At 43.5% G+C, this 23,138-nt stretch overlaps 1 protein-coding gene across 1 annotated transcript; it reads right to left on the reverse strand.

Moving 5' to 3' along the window:
- Positions 1-3,085: 3,085 nt before the first annotated feature.
- LOC147432307 (uncharacterized) lies at positions 3,086-3,856 on the reverse strand. The gene has a single exon (XM_086491906.1). The coding sequence runs from the start codon at positions 3,854-3,856 to the stop codon at positions 3,086-3,088; it is 771 nt and encodes a 256-aa protein (XP_086348032.1).
- Between the last annotated feature and the right edge of the window lie 19,282 nt (positions 3,857-23,138).

Genomic DNA, 23,138 nt, shown 5'->3' on the forward strand with positions numbered 1-23,138 from the left:
TGATTAGCCTCCTTCGGCTGGAGGAAAGTCTCTCTGGACAGAATTTTGGCCTTCTTCATCTCCTCAAGTTGTTGATCCATCAGGTCGTCTTTCGCTCGGCTTCAGAAGCCAACCCTTCTTGTTTTTTGGTGGTTAATAGATCTACTTCGTCTGCAATTTGCTTAAATTTCTCCTCGTGATGTTTCTTCCTTCTGGGTCCTATCGTCTTGATTGGTTTTTGTACATTCTTGGTGAATATGTCCCATGCCTTAAGGCTTACTAGATCCATATCTTTACAGAGTTTCTTATATCTTTTATTACTAGGCTTCTAAAGAGAGGGTCTTTGAAAAGATGAGCTCCTGCTGTCAATAGCTTCTTTGAGCCTTGAGGGCAGTGACCTTCTATCTTGGTTTGTTGGGAATTCATGCTTAATGGTAAGTGATCCAACAATCATTGTGATGTTACCACCTTCAAATCAAGCAATGGAGGCAGTCAATCGACTTGATGGGAACAATAGAATCTATCCAGACGAGATGCCGAGCCAACATACTACAGGCTGATATACATGAATCCTCACGTGCTATTCCACTGACCCACCTCCCACAAGTCCATTAAAGCCCGCTTATCACACAATCTTTGCCATTTGGCACTCTCTGAACCCGCAAGCATGCTCGAGGAACCTGTTTTATCCTTTCTCTTCTCCACAATTTTGAAGTCTCCCATCATAAGCCATTCCGCTTCCACGTGTACCTCCTTCAAGTCATCCCAAAGCCTTGTTCTTTCCTTCGCTATGTAGGGACCGTAGATGTTGACAATGGTGAAATGTTTGTCCCCCCACTTGATCTTGAATTCCAAAACTCTCCTAGATGGATGATTTAGCACCACCATATGTTCCAAGTCCCTTTCCACAACCGTCACTACACCACTGCACCCATCCCCACCCTCTCCATTAAAAAAAAAATTCTTTCCCATTGCTTATTTTTTTTTGCTTGCGACATTGAGGTGATGTTCTTGCACAACCTAGAAGTTAACTTCCTTTCCTTTTTCAACTTCCTCCCAGAAGAGGGAGCTCTTCTTCTTGGTCTTGATCCCCTTAACATTCCATGTCTAGATAATAAGCTCCTCCATTACTACGAAAGGGGAACAAACTCCTCCTCATCCTAAGACTCTCCTATGGAGCTTTTTTTCTTGATTTCCTCCTCCATTGGTCCTTTTCTGTTCCCCACGTAAAGCATGAAGTTTCCTAGGGGATCCAGATTAGGACCTTTCTTCTCTTGCAAAACTGCAAAGGGATTGTGAAGAGGGACAATAGGGGTCATCCCTTTTAGCTGGGCAGGAGGTGGGGTGGTGCTTCTCGCTTTCAAAGCGTTAGTATTATCAAGTGACTTGGAATCCCTTGCAACTTCCTTCACCCTTTTGGCTCTCTTTAGGCCTGGGATTTGCATCGCTAACATAGTTGTCACACTGTCGTAATCTTGGGTGGCGAGATAATCTCACTGCTTGGTCCATTAGGGATGTGCATAGCGACGCACTACTTCTCCACCAACCTCTCCCGTAGTTTGGTTACTTCTTTGTTACAGATCATAGCATTAGCCACCGTAATGGCCTCCTCCACCTTCTCCTGTTGCGGAAGAGACTTCTTCAGAGCACTATACGCTCGATCCAACATCCCATCTTCGAGAAGCCTCACATTTTGACTGTGAGCAAGGTCTCTTGTTATCGCTAGGGCTAGTCTCGATCTGTCTGGTGCTTTCTTTAAGTTGTTGTTCGAGTCGTGACTTGACATTCTTCAGTTTCTCATGGCCTTCATCTCTAGCACCCTCAATCAATGCAGCTTTGTTGTAGATCAAAGGGGAAGGACCCTTCAAGATTCTCGCAAAAGAGATGCCTGGTTTGAGAGAACCAGAGCCAAAAGCCACCTTGTTAGTGTTTGAACATATGGTTCCTTGGGGCTCCCGGATCTTGAGCATCTTGATCTTGAAGTTGCCCCTTTAATGTTGAAGTCAATTGCATCATCTTTTTTCGGGAGAGTCAACTCACCCGAGTATTCTTTAATACTCCCCAGGGACGAACCCTTCAACAATGTTCCCTCCCTCATACTGTTTGTGTTTGCTGCACGCGGTGTAGGCGCTACCCCTTCGTCCATCAATACGAGGTCATCTTGCACCGATAGTTTACTTTTGGATGTCCTCCTCCATCGGCACCATCAGGTAATCGAAGCTAGGATCCGTCATGAAGTCAAAAATGATGAGGAGGGGGGCGGAGGGGGGGGGGATGTCGGACCGACACGCACCAAGGTGGGATCAGCCCCTAGGGAAGGCACAACAGCCTAATATGAGCTAACACCGAAGATGGTCACTAAAGCAACCGCCAAAGGTACCGCCGAAGATGAGAGGAGAATGCATGCAGACCCTGGGGGTGCCCAAGAAAGGTGATGGCGAGCACAAAAAGCTGACAAGTAGAGAGAAAGGCACTGAGACCACGAGCACACGGGAATAGGAAGCAAAAAGGAGCAAGGTAGAGATGATGAGTAAGGTAGACATGACGAGCTGAGTTGTAGCTACACGGCGAGTGACAGAGAAGGAGAAAATGAATGCTTTCTGATTCAAGGACGTCCTCTGTGTTGCAAGACTTTAGGGAGGAGTTGAGATCGATGGCGATGGCGATGGCGATGGTGATAGCACGTGACTGTGCAAGGTAGGAAGGTCCTATTGTGAACGGTGCTTGACACTGCAGTACAACCCAACATTCCCAAGCCCTGACCCCTTACCCACCCGGTCTAAAATCACAGAACCCATTAATTAGTCACGAAAGATTCTCCCCAAATCAAAAAGTTAAAACCTCTCCATTCTCCCCCATTCCTATGCCCAACCCTCACGCACATCACCCCTTGGTCCCCCATCGTCAGCCCTACAGCTCATCCCCCCGGGGCCGAGTGACAAAGAGACATGAAATGAGCCTCTACAGGAAGCACCGACATCTTAGAGAGAGAGAGAGAGAAGAGAGAGGGAGAGAGAGAGAGAGAGTCAAAACATACAAATGATGCCTCTTGATAAGAGGGAAGAGAAGCGTGAGCAATCTTGGATACAATAAAACGTGACACACGTCACTTAGGGGAAAAACAACTAGTAGCTAAAGGGTGGTGAAGGCTTGGGAGAGCAAAACTCTCGTTTGATAGCCTTCCCCCGTGGTAGACCACCCATTGTCCTTTGCCTTGTGTTGCATGCACTTTCTTGAGTTCTTCGCCTTTGTTTTTGCATTGTGATGGGGTGAGTTCTTTTGTGATCCATAGCTCAATTCCCTTGAGAAGGTGAGTTTGTTCTAAGAGCTTAAGTCGATCTTCTCTCTTCTTGAATTCAAGAATGGCGTGTCCACTTGGTAACGACTTGCTTCCATCGACCATTTCTATCTTGTTGGGGTTGAGCTTGATCAACTTGAGGGTCTCATTAAGGAAGTTGATGCGCTCCGAAAAGTCCTCCTTGACCGCCTCCCATGCTTGTGGTAGTCCGCCAATGCAGACCTTGAGAGCATTTGTTTCTTGGCAGCTTCTCCCTGGAGTTCCGTTGCCACATGTCTCTACTTGAGCGAGCACCGTGGATTTAAATTGGGTGATATGTGCTTCTACTTCCATTACCTTGTTGGTGGCAACATTCAACGTTGATTTGAACGGGGCCTCAAGCATGCTAAGGCAAGCTTTGAGGTCACAGTTTTCTTCCATGACTCGATTGAGGACCACTTTGAGTTGTCTCAGGCAATCGGCCTTGCTCAAAGCTGCTACGACGGCTGCAAAACTTAGACGTGGCCACACTGAGGACTTTGGGAGACCCTCTTTGTTGGAATCTTCTTTGGTCAAGGTTGTCCTCCTCTTGCATGCCATTTCTGAAAACCATTGCTTCAAGTCTTCTACCTTCTCTTCTCTAAGACTGCTCAAGAGACTCAGTAAGGCACTCAAGCATTGTGGTTTGAAGGGATACATAGCCTGGGGTAGGCATTGTGGTTGTCAACTAGGGGGATTGAGGGCATGGCTTGTTACCATACATATATGGTAGTGATGTAGGACCATCGAGGCATTTTTTCCCTCACTAGGAGGTTTCCCCCGTGCATTGTATATACGTCCATCATTTTAGGGCTAAATTATCTTTCATTGCACACTAAGTAATACTACTCTCTGTTGTGTGCCTTGAGCTTTCTTTGTCTTCTCCAGGCTGTGTGTGTTTCCCTGCATCCCTATTTTCCAACAATTGGTATCAGAGCAGGTTGCATCCTCTCGGGCTTTGTTGTAAGCATTACTAGCACACTCCTACTTGCTTTCTCAGATATTTCAATGAGCTTTGGTGAGCATCAATAGGTCGACAAATACTTTGGATAATCTCATAGAGCTCAGTCTCCTCAAATTTTCCATTCGGACTCATTTTGACCTTCGTTTCCACTATAGACAGTTCTGTGCATTCAATTTTGTCATTTTGTGAAATTTTTTGTTAGTGCCATTTTTTACAAAAGTCCTTACAATCTTCTATGGGTTGTGCTATATATCACATGTTGGTCTCCCTTCATTTCTCCTCTTTTCGGGTAGTTTTCACATCAAGTGCAAACATTTACCATTGTTGACAACAACACAGATGGGTTCAAGATGTTTGTTGTTGAGGATAAATTGGATGGGGACAATAACCCAACGTGGGCTTACATGATGCAACATGTTCTTGTGTCAAAGGGCGTTTGGAATGTTGTGCACGGCATTGATGTACATCCTGGTTTTGAGGATGCAGGCGATGATGAGGATGCTACAAGTTTTTGGGGCAGGGTTGGTGTTGCTAGAGCTGTTTTGCCTATGATTGAGCAAGCTTGTTGGGATGTTAGAGATGCACAGGCTTGGGATATTTTGATTGGACTTTATGCAAGTCGCAATGAGGCTAAAATTGCATTGTTGTGTAAAGAGCTAGAGTCAAAGATTATGCAAGAGAAAGATGAAATGAACACTTTCCTTGCTGGTATCAAGGATATGAATGGGCAACTTATTTTTGCAAGCAAAGTCATTTCTAAAAGTTCCCTTGTGCAGACTGTTCTTGATTCTTTGCCAGTCTCTTACTAAACTTTTGCTAGTACTTGGAGACTTAAGACCTAAGGAAATCCAAAAGTTGTCAAGTTTGATGCATTTTAGACATTGCTATTGTTTGCAAGAGTCACTTTCAAGAAAAACAAGGCTAAACAACATGCAATTGAACCTTTTACTGCTGCTCAGAGGAAAAGTGGTAACACCAATGTAGCAACTTCTCATGGTTCTTTGGCGAGTGGCAAATCACCTATTTCCAATGCTTTTGTTGGCAACACCTTGTCTGGGAATTTTGGAGCAAAGGGAAAAAATAAGATGCGTTGCCATTATTCTAAAGCTAATGATCACTTGATCAAGCAATGTCCAAAATTGAAGGCAAAAGAGGCTAAGAAGAAAGAGGATGGTTCCACTACAAGTGCAGTGATTGTAAGGTCTTCTGTGAAAGGAGATTGTGATGTGAATGTAGATTTAGAATGGGCTTTTAGTGTAGAGTGCACTTATGATCCTTTTGTCCATGACGAATGTATGTCAGTTGTTGTAGATGCTCACGTGTGGTACTTTGATAGTGGTGCTACAAAGCACATTATCTCTCATCATGACTTGTTTTTGTCTCTCAAGGATGTCCCTCATGGGAATTCTATCACTTGTGCCAACAATGCCTCTTATCTTGTCAAGGAAGTTGGAAAGATTGTGTTGACTCCTGCAAATGACACTTATTTCATACTTTTTGATGCACTTTATGTACATGGGATAAAAAGAACCTTTTGTCTATATCTACCCTTTCTAGACTTGGTCCTGTTGTCAAATTTGTGGATGACAGATGTACAGTTCATGATCTCAGTTTTTGTGATAAAATTGTTGCATATGTCATGGGTTGTATAAGCTCACTTTGTATGATATGTGTGGGCATATTTTTGCAAATGCAATTGCGGATTCAAAGGCTATTTCAGATGCAAAACTTTGGTATGCACGTTTTGTGCATCTAAATCTTACCAGTTTGCTACGTTTGCAAAAATCTGACATGGTTTCTTCTTTGCCGCCTCTTGAAGCACCTGTGAAGCATGTTTGTGAAGGCTGTATTTTGGGTAAGATGCAACATTTGAAGTTTCCAAAGATTGGTTCAGTTAGGGCTACATGTAGGTTGCAGCTTGTGCATAGTGATCATTTGTGGGCCTATGAAAACTTCGTCCTTAAGCAATTACATGTACTTTTTGACTTTCATTCATGATTACTCCAGGCATGCATGGGTGTATCCACTTTAAGCTCAGTCTGAAGTGCTGATGTGCTTCAATAAATTTTTGGCTATGGTTGAAAATGTCTCTAAATGTACTATTGGAATTCTCCGTTCAGATCGGGGGGGGGGGGGGGGGGGGGGGGGGGGGGGGAGTATTTGTCTCATGAATTCAATGCATTTTTGGCTAGTCGTGGGATAAAAACCAATGTACAGTGCGGTATACACCTCTGTCGTTGAAAGGAAAAACAGGTTGCTTATGGAGATGGCACGATGTATGGTCAGGAGCCATGCTTTAACACATATGTTTTGGCTTGAGTAGTCTATCATGTGTGCTACTTATGTACTTGATAGGTGTCCTACAAAAGCTTTGCAGTCTATGACTCCATTTGAAGCATGGCATGATATAAATCCATCTATTGATCACATGCGTGTTTTTGGCTATTTGGCTTATAGTTTGGTGCCACAAATGCAACATAAAAAATTGGATGATAAGGTTGTCAAACACATTTTTTTGGTTATAGTACTAAAAGTAAAGGTTACAAATTATGCCATCCACAAACACAGTGTATCTTGGTTTCACGTGATGTTGTGTTTGTGAAAGATTGTGTTCACCAGTCTTTGTTATCATGTACTAAAGACAATAATGTAAGCTCACATGACATTTATGATAGTTTTTGCCTCTTTTCAATGGTGGAAGTTTGAATGTAAATCAAATAAGGCAAATGTGGAGCCTATGGGGGTTCCAAAAAATGCTATGGATCAGCCCATTACTGATGCAAATGTACATGATGTACTTGATGTGGAAAGGGATGAGAATGAGCAGGCTAGAGGTATGCCAAAATGGCTGGTGCATACTTTGCATGATAGTAAAGTTGGATGCACCTTTGTGTAGTTGTACTTGTTAAGGTTATTGCCAAGCATCTTATGCATTAGATTGTAATGCTTTGGCTATTTCTAGCTTATGTGATATAGAGGAACCTCTATCTTTTGATGAAACATAGAATTTTGAAAATTGGATGGTTGCCATGTAATCATAATATGATGCCCTTATAGAAAATGACACATGGACTTTATGTGATTTGCCTCCTAGTAAAAAGGCCATTGGTATGAAGTGGGTTTACAAGTAGAAATGGCAGCCGGATGGAGAGATTGATCACTATAAGGCTCAACTTGTTGCAAAGGGTTAAGCACAACAAAAGGGCATAGATCATGAAGAGTCTTTTTCTCCCAATTATCGTATGACTAACTGTGTGTTTTCTATGTGCATTGGTGGCTCATTTTAGTTAGAATGTACCACTCCTGGTTCGTGGCAAAGCAAAGTGGTGGTTTGATGGACTACTTGAAGAAGAAATGATGGATTGTGAAGCTTTGGAAGTGGCTTCTTGAAGCAGATTTGTAGTGGATGCATAGGTAGACAAAGTGAAGAGAAAGCTGGGCGTGTTGAAGCAAAGCCTGAAAGAGAGTTTCAAGTATTCAACTGGGAGTTTGAAGACCTTTGGGAAAGTTGATCAAGGTAACTGCTGTAGAGAATGTCGGATCTTTAAATTTAAGTTTTTGGATTTCTTGCTTGAGAAGTGTGAGACACGATCGAGATAGATGGCCCAAGGTCATATGAAGATGCGGTGGCTCTAGCAAAATAATAGACCAAGAAGATATCGAAGAAGCACGAAGCTAGGTAGGGTTTCTCGGGTGTTGTGGTGCCAAAGCGAGTTGAAGTCGTGGTAGTTGAGCCAAGATTGATGCAAAGAGAGGCGTCGGGGCAAGAGGAAATGAGGATCCTGTGGCTACAAAGAGATAGGGTGGTTCCTATAATGAGGATGTCACCTAGAGTAGCTCCAATTGGGGAGAGGTACAGGTGGTTCTAGATCAGGAAAGAGATGTGTTTCCAAGTCAAGGCATGGCTGTCAAAGCTCCATTGTAGAGTGCTAGAGGTCAAAGAGTACAGTTTGCATAAGAGATTAGCGTGGTGAAGATGGAGGAAATCGAAATCTTGAGACGAAGGATGAGGTTGTGCCAAGTGGTAGTAGCTCTATGGATGCTGACACAAGTTGGAGACTGGGTTGTCTTAGTCAAGGTATGATGAGTTTGACCTCTTGCATGTGCATGGAGATGCAATGAATGTGTGTGAAGAGTAGGGAGTAGTTCAAGCCGTTATTCAGTGGAGGTCAAGTGGAGGAGTGAGACTACATGTGATGACATGCAGGTCAAAATGGTGTGCAGTGCCATGCTTGTGAAGGTTTCAATGGAGTGTGCTATGGTGATGCAACAGGTACAAGGTTTTGCCAAGAAAGATGAAGTGGCCTTGCCTATTGAAGAAGAGTAGGAAAATGATGCCACAATGGAGAATGATTTTCTCTCTTCCTTGACAGAGCATGATGCAGTGATAGAAGAGGTGGTTGAAGGGCAGATAATTGAAGTTGATAAGCAATTGGCGTTGATGGACCTTGAAGGGCCAATTGGCAAAGATGGGCTTGATGCGGGTGGAATTGAGTGCTTTGATGGTGAAGAGGTGAGCATGGAGCCACGGGTGGAAGTGATTCTAGTGCTACAAGTGCACTCTATGACATATCATGAGGATTCCCAGGTTGTGTCCAAGCTTTCTAGGGAGGCTTGTGTGTTCTGGTTGAAGGGTATGCTGGTATGTTCAACTGTGTAGTGAGCTATCAAGAAAGTATAGAGTCCACTTGAAGAGGACCTTGATTTACATGGTAGGGAGGAAGCGTCCGCAGTGCCAAGAATGCATCATGAGATTGATGGTGTGCGTGATGATGTGCTTAGTGATTCTTTTTTGGAAGTGGTCAATTTGCCGATGGGTGCTTGGAGTGGTGAAGTTATGCCATGGGCAGCTTATGTGGATGATTGGCTATGTGCTGGGTGCCAGCACTACAAGAAGATATTGTAGGTGGATGTGCATGCTCAATGTCAAGTGCTTGATCCAGGTGGATGATGGAAGGTAAAGCAGGGGGTTGGGCAACCTGCTTGAGCAAAGGATGCAAGATACAGGAACCAGGTCATGTACATATGGTAGAGTGTTTTGGGATGTACATAGTGCTTATTTGGGTGGTGCAGTTTTTTAGGTGCAATAAACACGTGTGTGGTTGAACATAAATGTTCAACTAGGGAGTGGGCAATGATGGTGCAGCCAAAGTTGGTCCAAGCTATGAAGTGTGCTATGTAGTGCTAAGGCTACAGACAGGTGCAAGCTGGAGAGTTAAAGTAGGTATGAAGGCCCTGGGCAAGCAAGTCATGACAGGAATGTATGCTTGATGCAGTTTTTGAGACTACGAAGGCTCCAAGATGGGCCAAACAGGTTGACAGGTAAAGGTTCCCAAAGTGATGATTTGGTGCTCTAGAATGGGGTCTTGTTTTGGCAGACAAAGGATTTTTTTTGGAAGACCAAGGGGTCTTTTTGCCAAGGGTTTGAAGGCCAAGGGTTTTCTTGGATGTGGCTTCCATGGAGGGGTGTTCTCATGGAGCTTAGGATGCTCTTTTGAGCATGTTGCTTTGTAGAGTCGGCCATGATGTATAGTGTTTCTTGGTGATGATTAAAGTGAAAGCATTTCTCGATAGTGTATCGTGTATCTGTTCCCCAAACCCCTTATTTATTCTGTTGCAGCTCTTTGTGTGAGTGTCAGTGACGACGGATGTGTGTGCCCGCGGACCGCTCTTGTGTGGTGCAGAGAGAGAGAGAGAGAGAGAGAGAGAGAGAGAGAGAGAGAGAGAGAGAGAGAGAGAGAGAGAGAGAGAGAGAGAGAGAGAGAGAGAGAGAGAGAGAGAGAGAGAGAGAGAAAGGTTTTTTTTGTGTGCGTCGGTGGCATGTGCGATAGCAACTGTGTGGATGTTGCAAGTGCGTATGTGGTTGGTCTTGCGTGAATGTATTGTTGCGTTGTTTTGTGCGTAAATAGAGGTTTTCTTGTGCGAGTGAGTTGTTTGAAGGTGTTTTTTGAGTGTACTGGGGTGTTGTGTATACCTTGGGCTATAAAGAGACATCTATTTGTGTCTTGGGTATGTTCCCCTTCCCCCTCTCCAAGGTGTTACAATTCATTGATGAGTAAACCAAGGAGAGCCGGTGAAAGTGGGCATCATTGCTTGACACCCATAGTGCTTCGAAAAAATTATGGAATTCCCTCTCCCATACACACTCGTCATATCACCTCCTCATAAATACAATAGATTTCTTGTATATATTCACTTGGCACTTGGAGCTCCTTTATGCATATCCATATTCTCTCAAGGATTTGTATCAAAAGCTTTGTTGAATTCTAATGTGCAACAATACAACCCTTTGCATTTTAGTTACCTTTTCTCCATGAAAACCCAAAGATGGTAAGTGATCAATGGTGCTATGATATTTTTTGAAACTTTTTTGTATGCATGTTTGCCATTCTTTTTATCCCATTCCCTCATCTTTACTTCCATGACACATCCAAACAAATTTTCCATAAGAGAACCAACTACTATATTCATGTAGTTGTTCACACTGTTCACATCTCCCCCTTTATATAAAGATTTGATCCAATTTGTACTCCAATCGCCTTATTGAAGTGAAAGCTAAACATGTCACTATATCAAACAATGTGTTTTCTCCCTTGTCCATTTCAACATTTTAGGCTTATTATCTTGAAGATGTATTGCCTTGTGAGTGGCAAATTTCTTAATCCCTCTGCACACACCTCCAATGATAAAGAAGAAAGGTAGACATAAAAGAGAACCATGGCAAAACATCTTCCAGTCATGTTTGGTTGCTCCATCATAAGCAAGACGTATTTAGGAATTTTGGGAATTATTCAAGTCCCATTTCTTAAAATGCTACTAAAAAACTTAGTATTTTATTGTAGGAATCTTGCTCCATCATAAGCAAGATGTATTTAGGAATTTTGGGAATTATTCAAGTCCCATTTCTTAAAATGCTACTAAAAAACTTAGTATTTTAATGTAGTTTGAGTCCTATTATCTATTGACAATTACACTCTATGTCTCATATACCCCTTAACACATATCCATAAGAATATGTGTATTTAAATACATAGTTATATGCATTGACTAAAATGACATCAAAAGCATGAGGGAAGCATGGTACTAAACTCAATTTGCAATATACAACATTCTTCATGTGAAAAAAATTCTTTGAATCAGACTAACATTAAAGAATTGGCTATATCAACACTCATGGAAAAAATCTACAATAATAAAAAACAAATTCTTGAATTGAAGGGACCTCAAAATAGGGCGGTGTTTAGAAACACCAAGATAGAAAATAAAATCCAATTCACATATTTACATGGATCCAAGTATTTTACAACTCATCCTTGGAAATGATACTATGTCAAGAGGCTCAATGACTATAAATACATCATTAAAAATTGTGTTTTCTCATGTATTGCTCCAAGACGTACAAGGTTTCTCTATCACAAGCTGCTTCATTTACCAATGTATTACAAGTATACTCTCGTTTGTCCCTTGCATAGATTCAACCAAGTAACCATGCAATCATTGTTCTCTCCACATTTTTGGAAAAATCAAGTAGGTTTGGGGCATATTCCACAATACACTCTAAAGGGATTCATAAAAAATTAAGGTATTATTTTCATCCAAATCATGAAAAATCCTCCATGCTACATCCAATTTCTTGTGGTATACAAATCAATATCCAATTAGAAGATCAGTCTTTTGGCATGCTTCATGTCCTGCTATGACATTAATTTTTTGATGGCGTTGTAATCTATTAGTGCTCCAAATCCACACCTCAAACCATTGCATGCAAAACCCAAGGAAAGTGAATGCGTCTTTGCGAATAAAATGTCAAACATTTGTACTCTCTTCAACGAGGAGATGCATATGTTTTCCCCAATCTGAACATACATCACCATGTTGCATTTCAATGGCCTTAAGTAAAACACCATTGACTTCAGGGATGAATACTCTTCTTTGTTTCTATGGTATCTGAGGGTACTGGAATCAATTTTCTTCTAGGCCTATGAGTCCCCAATGACATGTGCCACCTCAATAGTAAATGATTTGTACATTTGAAATCAAAATTATATGCTTTAGAATTTCCTGTTCAAAACAAAAGGCATGATGGTCAATGGAAGAGAAAATCTTTTCAATTAACACACTGTGCACCAACATTATTTATTTTATCCATGATATATATAGACAAACCTTGAGAAGACAAATTTTTCAATACGAAAGAGAATATTTTTTTTCAATACAGAAGAAATCTTGTATAAAGAGCTCCAATCACAAAGATAAAAGAGAGCCTTCCTTTGCAAGATTGAATAACATGTAGTTGATGATATATAAAAGTGTACATATTTGGTTCATGTTCAAATAATTGGACCCAACACATTGTTTTGGCCAAAATACTAGAACCCAACACATTCTTTTGGCCAAAATCTTCTTAGCACATTTTCACCACTTTTGATATATGTGATTATTCCATGTGATTGAGTCAACGTGCACGCCAAGCCCTTACTGATTTTTTTCTTCCACCTGCAATAACAAATATACTAGATTAGATAACAATTCTAATTATCATTTTTATATTTGTTGATAAATCTAAAGTGAGTCCTACCCATAAGCTTAAGGAGTTTACTACTTTCTTGCCTCTACTTTTTTGAACATAGCTTAACTTGTTATTGTACAATGGTAGCTGTGAAGATGCACAAGATGAGCTTTCCACTTCGAATGAATTGTTGTCAAGCTCTTCTGAACTTGGGCATTGAACATGCCCCATTCTTCCATCATGTCTTGAGACTTTCTAAATAGGTCATGAACCTCTGTGATTGGAGATTTTCCTAGCCGATTGAGTGAAATAACAAATCGAATGTCATCTATATTATTTAGATTTAAAAGGTATGGTAGAAGCTCATTGCAAAGAAGATAGTCAGGCCTCCCCTGAAAACTTTCAGGATATAAGCAATTATCTTTTGGGTTAATAACATCGATTGAAAGGGCTATCATCAATGAGCAATGTATTCTTTGTATTGCATAATTCCTGCACTGATACCAAACTCTCAGCAAAGGCTTAAACATAGCCTCAACATTAGGCTTATCCGGTCTGTACACTTTTCAAAGATTATGAATGTAGCAATCTTCTTGCCCCCATACCATAAAGAAATGATATTATTTATGTGCATGCTTTTCAAGAGTGTTCACATAAGTGCAAACATTCTTTTGTAGCATGGTGAACCAAATACCAATATGAAAGTACTGATATATCTCATCCAAAAACTCAAAACAACCCAAGCGAGCAACAATTGTGGTGTGATCAAGGTCAATTTTGACACAATCTATACATGGATGCCTCTTCTCTTGTCTTCTTTGTTGAGTAAAACTCCATTAAGATCAAGAATGAGTGCATGTTTCTTCATGCTGATTGCATGAGAAATATTTTCTACATACTATACAATTGAAAATTACACACATTTATTTATGTCTCATACTCCCATACTCATCTATAATGCCTAAAAGTAATTGCATTTTTCTATTGATGTGGGAAGATTGAAAGACTAGTTTATTTCCATCTCCCTCAAAAGAATATGAGCTTCCAAGTGGCATACGTTTTCGTGCATCTCGACGTAACTCCTCAACTTTGATGTTTACTTGTGGCACACTTGATCCTTGATTCTAAATGTCAATTTCACCTGCAAAGACAGCATAATAGAATTTTGTATTATCTTCCAAAAAGGGCCATATCTATACTAATCACATTGGAAAACTATGTACCTTTGTTTTTCTCACCACCTTCAATCCCTTGCTCCCTTTATTGAATGCTTTGGACTTTCTTTGTATTTTGTGAAGCTTTTCCTCTCCCTTTGTCAACTTTGTCTTGTACCTCCTTGGTTGCAAGAGTAACTTGGAGCTCTTCATTGGCTTCCCCCTTCTTCTCACTACCCTCTGTATCCTCATCTCTTTGAGGCATGTTGTTAGTGTCATGTGAAGGTTTTGGAGAATTTTTTGCGCAACAAATAACTTTGACGCTCTACCACCACCGTCTCCTCTTCACTATTCCTAGTGTTGCTTTCATGAATGTGGGTCTCTCCATCGGTGGGTAGCATGTTCTTACTCCCTTTAGTCATGTCATTTGAAGGTTTTTGAGAGGTTTGTTCTACAACATCACTTTTGTGCTCTACAATATCTTGAGTAGATATATCATCACCTTTATGAAACTGGGTCTCTCCAACAATGGTGGGTAGCACTTGTTCTGCTTAAGTCATGTTATCACCGTCTTCTTTTTTGTTGTCTTCATCTAAAGGATGAAAAAAACCATTCTTACCTATTTAGAAAATAGTATATAAGTGGATTTTCAATAGCCATAGAATCCATTTCATTTCCATCTAACCAAGAAGTTTTATGCTAGAAGGGCTCCATTGGACACATTCACAAGCGCAAGGCGCGACACAGACCCCGATGGCCTCAAACGCCAGGACGTGCACGCCACGCTGGCCATGGTGAATGAATAGGGGGCACCACCTAAATTTGAGCACCTAGGACGCCAACAACGGTGATTTAAAATAGCATAAATACTGCACACCGTCGAGAGAGAGAGAGAGAGAGAGAGAGAGAGAGAGAGAGAGAGAGAGAGAGAGAGAGATGGAGGGCCTATAGAGCGTTCTCTAGGGAGAATTCCATATGTGCGGAGACCTACTCTTGTGTGTGTCAACCCTTGGTGTCAGTGTGTGGGTATAACTTCCTTCTCAAGTGCTAACTCTCAAGCATTCCACCAAGTGCCGTCAATCTTGCAAGTGCCGTCCCAAAATGCTACACCACTCTCCCAGAGTGCTCTCCCCAAAATAATGCCCCCAAATTGCTCTCTTTTGATAGTGACCTCTTAGTGCCCTTTTATAGGTGCAGGCTGCATTAGTTTAGGATAATCTGATTAGGTTAGGGCCCTAATGAGGAGAGACAAAGCAAGAAGTTGGGTCCTAGATGGTTGACCCTTGCTTTGTCTTAGGAGAAATGTTAAAATGTTATCTCTTAGGTTGGCCTTTGTGACCATCACCTAGAGAGAGGTGGTAATTTACAATGGGTTTTTTATACAAGATTTTTGGCTTGAAATTGGAAAATAATAATACCCTCACTGCGGAGATGCATCATGGATGAGATGCCGGCGAATGGTGAGCCTCGCTGGTGCGTTGATGTAGCACGTTCGCCTACTTTGGGGCCGGCCGGGGCATGCCTTTGACATCATTTCTTGATTTGATGTCTCCACTGCGTGATTTGGCCGTCCTTCTTCTTTGTTGTTGGGCGTCGATGTCGAATCCCTTCATTTATTCTTTCTTTTAACTTTTGTGGGTGCATATGGCGTGAATGTACTGCGTGTTTGTGGGTGCATATGGCGTGCATGTACTGCGTGTTTGAATGGGTGCGTGCGCATATGCGTGCTCGTGTATGTATGTGCATGTGTGTGTATGTAATTGTGTGAGTGTTTTTTAAAGTGTTGTGAGTGTGTGTGCGTATGGCTTGAGGTTGTGTGTGAGTGTGTAAGTGTGTGTGTGTGTGTGTGCGTCGGCAAGAGGGTGCGTGGGAATGGGAGTAATAAATAAGATTTTATAATATATTTTCATAATTGTTTACGTGTTGGGCCGACTACAGAGAGCATGTGTGAGAGAGCGTGAGTGAGGGCGAGAGGCTGAGGGGGTGAGTGTGTGGGTGTGTGTGTGAAAATGTGTATGGGTGTGTGTGTGTGTGTGTGTATCAGGGGTGTGTGTGTGTGGGTAGAGAGAGAGAGAGAGAGAGAGAGAGAGAGAGAGAGAGAGAGAAGGAGTGAGAAGTGGAGAGAGAGCAGGTGCTGAGGGTGTGAGGGGAATGTGTGTGGTGCGGGGCTAAGAGAGAGAGGGAGTGAACTGTTTGCACCTACGTCTGCGGGCTTCATGACGGCCAAGGAAAGGGACAAGAGAGAGGTCAATGGGAATCAAGGGGTGGGGGGGGGGGAGAGAGAGAGAGAGAGAGAGAGAGAGAGAGAGAGAGAGAGAGAGAGAGAGAGAGAGGGGGGGAGGGGGGGGGGGGGCTGAACGAGGGAGAGAGATAGGGAGTGGTGAGAGAGAGAGAGAGAGAGAGAGAGAGAGAGAGAGAGAGAGAGAGAGAGAGAGAGAGAGAGGCTATTTTGGCTTATGCATGGCGGGCCAAGGGAGAGAGTGAGAGAGATATTTTATGCGCCCTGCAGGGCTTGGTTACAGAGAGTGAGAGAGAGGGTGAGAGAATGAGAGGGAGTGTGAGTAAGAGAGAGGGACTAGCTTGAATAATGGATGAGAGGGAGAGAGAATTGTTCCATGCTTGGAGGCCCCTGAGAGGGTTGACATACGAGAGGGAGAGAGAGAGTGTCCGGCTACATATGATAATGGAGGAGGGAGAGGGGGATGATGCCAAGGGGGGTGGTGGCCCACTGTGGGCGTAAGGTAAGGAGAAAGGTGGGATGGCGGTAATGGAGGGAAGAAAAGGATTTTTTTTTTTGCTGTTTATTTATGTTCCTTGAACAGGGTCAATTGTTCCCATGACTGCGGCTCGGAAAGCTGGGGGGTAATGATGGACAGTGACGGGCCATGACCAGGGGTGCCTCCAGAGCTAGGCAACATGGGCCGTGGCAGAGAGAGAGAGAGAGAGAGAGAGAGAGAGAGAGAGAGAGAGAGAGAGAGAGAGAGAGAGAGAGAGAGAGAGAGAGAGAGAGGGTGAGGGGAGTGTGACTGAGAGGGGGTGGGAGCCACAAGCTTGGCATGGTAGATCCGCCTTGTCAAAGTGTTAGCTGGACTACTCGAGATCTGTGGATGAAGGGTTGAAAATGCGCCATTCATGTCCCACCGATCAACCGGGGCATTTCCGAGCCCTCCGGTGGTGTCACCGTGCTTCGAGTAGAGGAAAAGAGAAACAATTCTCTCTTTTTGTTTATTTTCAAAAACCGACTATCATTAGCCCTCCCCTTTTGGCTAGAGGCATTTTTGTCTCTAGCCCTACCTTTGATTCTTCTTTAGCTGATGTGTAGGAGCCAATTTCGAGTTGCCTTTTGGATTAGCCCTTCCATTTGGCTACCGTTGGTGAGATTTTTGGGATATCCATGAATCTATAACAGGTCCAGATGATAGCCTACTCCTTGGAATAGTGTGGGCTGATTAAATAGGAAGCCCATGGCTTCCATAACTTTATGCCAGTGTCCTCGTAGATCCCAGGTAAAGAATAGAATCATTATTTGCAGTGTCCGAACATTAAAATTTGCATGCCAAATAGGACCAAATTTATAACCACTAGTAGAGAGAGGAAAAATGAGCATCTTGGTTCCTGCAAAGGCAGAATTGAAGATCATGATTCCCAAGAGTGTGCTAAGAATCCACCATAGATGGCCGCCTTGTTGGTGTGGTGAGCTCCATTTTTCTTCAAAATCTTGCTTGCTGCCACGACTGGAAAAGCCAGCAGTCGTGGAAAAGCCAGCAAGCATATCATGCTTCTCTTGAGTGTGCTCAAACATGTCAGATGTCTTTTCTGATGAGACACATACCGTGCGGCTTAAATACAAGCGTAATCCACTTACCTCTCTCCAAAGAGAGGATCCACTATCTGTAAAAATTTGCACCAAATTGGGGATGAGGCCTTCATTCTTGCATTTTATCAACCTTTTGTCTATCCATGGCTCCCTAACTTTTATTTCCATGCTGAGCTTACCTCTAAATGCCCTAGTGGTTAACCATAGACATAAGTCTGATGCATCCCATGAAAATAGAATGCTGCGTTGTGGAGGAGTCTGGAACATCCTTAAAATGTTGGCAACATGTTGATCATCAAATTTACTCTAAACACCCTCACATAAACTGGAGGCATTACCCATCTCCAAGTTTATAACATCCTTCAGTAGACTAGAGGCATTACACATCTCCAAGTCTATGACACTACACAATAAAATCTTGCTCGACTGCCAAGCCTTTGGAACAATATCCAGCTCCAAATCTTCATTCATACTTACCTCTTCGTTATGGTGCTCTGGTAAAACTTCCTTGATGCAGGATGCCTTTGACTTGCTATACTGTCCTTGGTCCATGTTGGTGCATAGGCTTCTGTTTTCAAAGCCCTCCCCTTTGCTTGATATGTTGTCCATCTCCTACAAAGCCTTGCTAGCAGGCTGGTCTTCCTCTTCTCTTGTATCTCCCATGCTTTTTTCATTCTTCTTACTATGATGAGGCTTGATCAACACTTTACACCTTCTTACCCTTACTGCCCAATGCTGTCGATTGATGACTTTGGTGTCCATTTCATCCAAGGTTAGAAATGTACTAACATTTGCAACACAATTTTCATGACTTACCTCCTTCATTGGGGTAGCATCTTTTGATTCTTTAACTTCTTGTTCCACTGCTTTAGTCTTTTGAACAAACTTCTCACTTGACTATTCTGCGACTGCCAATTGGTGGTGGACGTAGGATGAGTGTAAGTGGTGATTGTGGTGGTGGTTGCGTGGCTGGTGGTCGAATTTGAACGGTTGAATTGGTTGCCTAGGTGGCAATGGCCTTGCCCTTGGTGGAGAAATTTGATTCTGCCTTCCTCCTCTATTGAAGTTCCTCCTTCTAAGATGAGGGCAGTAATATATGCCATGGCCGTCCTCCCCACATCTGTAGCATTGGTATTCTTGGTTATGACTTCATTGTCCTCTCCCTTGCTCTTGATTGCGGTTTTGGGCATGCCCTTGTTGTACCAAATGCACATATAGATTCTCAAGCTAAGTAGTGATGCAACTTAACAGGTCTTTCTGCTCTTGTGATTCCTCTTGTGGTTGGGTTCTCTGAGCAGCTGTTGTAGTTACTGGGTTTAGTTAGACTAAGCTCGATTCCTATGACTCGTTGACTCTTGCTTGCATGCACAACTTCTTGTCTTTAAGGAAGGCTACTTACACTACCAACTCATACGTTGCAAGGAATCTCCCCTTTACCTTCTCTTTAAGTGGCGCCCAGAGGCCATCAATGAAACGCTCCTTCTTCAGGAAATTAGGTTCTCCTTCACCTTCCTCTAGTGAGGCAATCCATCGTTCTCACAAATCCACAGACTTGGATTCGTAAGTGGCATACTCTAGCAGACCTCCCTGCTTTAACTCTGTCAACAACTGCCATAACTTTTCTGAGGTTGTGTCTCCACCAAACCTCTTTACAAAGGCAGCACATAATACATACCTTGCATTCTTGGTAGCTTGGGGAAAAGCATTGTACCAAGACTTGGCTTCTACTTTCATCAGTAGAGGGAAAATTTGTAGCCATGAGGCATCATCATCCTTGTTGGAAACCACACATGCGATGTCAAAGTCATCCAAAAATTCAATGGTGATGTCTTCTCCCTTCTTGCCACTGAATGTGGGAAAAGAGATACTTGCCATGGTCGTAAATCAATGAGTAGATAATTACATTTTATTTTTTATTTGGAATGACTTAGAGATTCATAAAGGTTTATACATCGGTGGTAAACTTGAGCAAGGGCTAAGAAGAGCCCAAGGCTAGAATAGAATAAAGATTCTTACATCAAAAGAGTGATAGTAATCCAGAAGGGGCAAGATGATGGGACGTGGGGATTTAAGGATTTCATCAAGCATCTTCGCTCCAAACAGGAAAACAATATTTTGCTGGTAGAATATCTTTCTATCAATGTACACGTTTACATGCATGTGTTGCAAGAAGAGGAAGAAAAGACTTCTGGCCTATTGTTATTATCCATACTAGGTGTAGGGAAAGGCTCTGACAACTAGAGTTGCATACCTTAAGTGCAAGGTGACACCTTCACTACATGCCTCTACCTCTTGTAGAAGTCCACACAATCCTCCATATTGGGTTCAAAATAGAATGGGCGAGAAGAGTCTACGTCAATCGACTTCCCATTCTGCATGCAGCGGTGGTGCTTGGGTGGTCGTACTTCACTTGAACTCTCTAAGCCTAGAGAGAGCACCGGCCCATTTGCGCCCACCAAATGATTTAGGATTTGTGGCTTGGACTTTGTGGTTGATGTAGTTGACAACTCTTCTCGGACCAATAAAGAGAAAACACTTGGTGCTACACAAAATCTGACTGTCGTGAGAGTGCTGCGATTCTCAAAAGCAAAACTCACCGTTCTTTCTTCACCTCCTCTATCGGCACTCATTGATAGGGTGCTTTGGTTGACAACAGTGATGCCATTTTGTAGCTCTCCCACTTGATGCTCTTGATTTGTAATTAGCACGAGCAATGCAAGATGGGGAGCTTACCTCTTGGATATTGATGATGCTACAACTTGACAGTAGCACTTTGATGAAGGCGGCCAGTGCTTCTTCAGTCTCCTCCTCCTCCGTTCTCCAGTTGGAGAATTCTTTCAACCATTCGTCCATGGTGGTCGACGATGTGCATTGTTTTCAGCATTGTAAATTGGAGGTTTCTGTGAAGCCCTCCGGAGTGGGGGCACCAAATGACGAGTGTGCAAAGTGTGACACGGGCCCCGATGGCCTCAAACACCAGGACCGTGCATGCCGAGCTAGCCACGGTGAATGAACAAGGGACACCACCTAGATTTGAGCGGCTAGGACGTAGACAATGATGATTCAAAATAGCACAAATATTGCACACCGTCGAGACAGAGAGAGAGAGAGAGAGAGAGAGAGAGAGAGAGAGAGAGAGAGAGAGAGAGAGAGAGAGAGAGAGAGAGGGTCCTATAGTGCGTTCTCTAGGGAGAATTCCATACGTGCGGAGACCTACTCTTGTGTGTGTCAACCCTTGGCGTGAGTGTGTGGACATAACTTCCTTCTCGAGTGCTAACTCTCAAGCTTTCCACCTAGTGCCGTCAATCTTGCAAGTGCCAGTACCCCAAAATGCTACACCACTCTCCCAAAGTGCTCTCCCCAGAAGAATGCCCCCAAATTGCTCTCTTTTGATAGTGACCTCTCACTGCCCTTTTATAGGTGCATGCTGCATTAGTTTAGGACAATCTGATTAGGTTAGGGCCCTAATCAGGAGAGACAAAGCAAGGAGTTGGGTCCCAGATGGTTGACCCTTACTTTGTCTTAGGAGAATTTTTAAAATGATATCTCTTAGGTGGGCCTTTGTGACGATGAGCTAGAGAGAGCTGGTAATTTACAATGGGTTTTTTATACAAGCTTTTTGGCTTGAAACCAGAAAATAATAATACCCTACGGATGTCACTGCAGAGATGTGTCATGTATGAGATGCCGGCGAATGGCGAGCATCGCTGGTACGTCGATGTAGCACGTTCGCCCGTTCCAAGGCGGGTCGGGGTATGCTTTGGCATCATTTCTTGATTTGATGTTTCCACTGCGTGATTTGGCCACCCTTCTTCTTTGGTGTTGGGCGTTGATGTCGAATCCCTTTGTTTTTTCTTTCTTTTACCTTTTGTGGGTGCGTATGGCATGTGTGTACTGTGTGTTTGAATGTGTGCGTGCACGTATGCATGCTCGTGTATGTATGTGCATGTGTGTGTGTATGTAATTGTGTGAGTGTTTTTTAAAGTGCTGTGAGTGTGTGCGTATGGCTCGAGGTTGTGTGTGAGTGTGTAAGTGTGTGTGTTTCGGCAAGAGGGTGCGTGGAAACGGGAGTAATAAAGAAGATTTTATTATATATTTTAATAAATTTTTACGTGCTGGGCCGACTACGGAGAGCGTGAGTGAGGGCGAGAGGCTGATGGGGTGAGTGTGTGGGTGTGTGTATCAGGTGTGTGTGTGTGTGGGTAGAGAGAGAGAGAGAGAGAGAGAGAGAGAGAGAGAGAGAGAGAGAGAGAGAGAGAGAGAGAGAGAGAGAGAGTCTTCTGTGCGCCTGCGGGTTGAAATGGGGGGGGGGGGGGGAAGAGAGAGCGGGAGCGAGAGGTGGAGAGAGAGTGGGTACTGAGGGTGTGAGGGGAGTGTGTGTGGTGGGGGGTTGAGAGAGAGAGAGAGAGAGAGAGAGAGAGAGTGGACTGTTTGCACCTGCACTTGCAAGCTTCATTACGGCCAAGGAAAGGGACGAGAGAGAGGTCAACCGGAATGAAGGGGTGGAGAGAGAGAGAGAGAGAGAGAGAGAGAGAGAGAGAGAGAGAGAGAGAGAGAGAGAGAGAGAGAGAGAGAGAGAGAGAGAGAGAGAGAGAGAGAGAGAGAGAGAGAGAGTGGAAGGGGGGCTAAACAAGGGAGAGAGAGAGGGAGTGGTGAGTGAGGGAGAGGGTGAGGGATGGAGAGAGAGAGAGAGAGAGAGAGAGAGAGAGAGAGAGAGAGAGAGAGAGAGAGAGAGTGGAAGGGGGGCTAAACAAGGGAGAGAGAGAGGGAGTGGTGAGTGAGGGAGAGGGTGAGGGATGAGAGAGAGAGAGAGAGAGAGAGAGAGAGAGAGAGAGAGAGAGAGAGCTATTTTGTCTTATGCATGGCGGGTTGTCTTATGCATGGCGAGCTGAGGGAGAGAGAGAGAGAGAGATATTTTATGCGCCCTGCAGGACTTGGTTACAGAGAGTGAGAGAGAGGGAGTGAGAGAACGAGAGGGAGTGTGAGTAAGAGAGAGGTACTAGCTTGAATAATGGATGAGAGGGAGAGAGATTCGTCCCATGCATGGCGACCCCTGAGAGGGTTGACGGACGAGAGGGAGAGAGAGAGAGTGTCCGGCTACATATGATAATGGAGGAGGGAGAGGGGGATGATGCCAAGGGGGGCGGTGGCCCATTGTGGGCGTAAGGTAAGGAGAAAGGTGGGATGGCAGTAATGGAGGGAAGAAAAGAAAAAAAAACATTTTTTTGTTGTTTATTTATGTTCCTTGAATGGGGTTGGTTCCCATGGCCGCGACTCTGAAAGCCGGGGGCTAATGATGGACAGTGATGTGCCATGACTAGGGGCCGCCAGAGCTGGGCCGCGTGGGCCGTGGTAGGGGGGGAGAGAGAGAGAGGGGGTGAGGGGAGTGTGACTGAGAG

Source organism: Adiantum capillus-veneris, chromosome 20 (assembly GCF_014529385.1).
Source record: "Adiantum capillus-veneris isolate H3 chromosome 20, ASM1452938v2, whole genome shotgun sequence".
Classification (NCBI taxonomy): domain Eukaryota; kingdom Viridiplantae; phylum Streptophyta; class Polypodiopsida; order Polypodiales; family Pteridaceae; genus Adiantum; species Adiantum capillus-veneris.

What these genes read in the sequence shown, in the direction of transcription:
- LOC147432307 (XM_086491906.1), bottom strand. Translation starts at nt 3,856, where the DNA reads ATGGCATGCAAGAGGAGGACAACCTTGACCAAAGAAGATTCCAACAAA.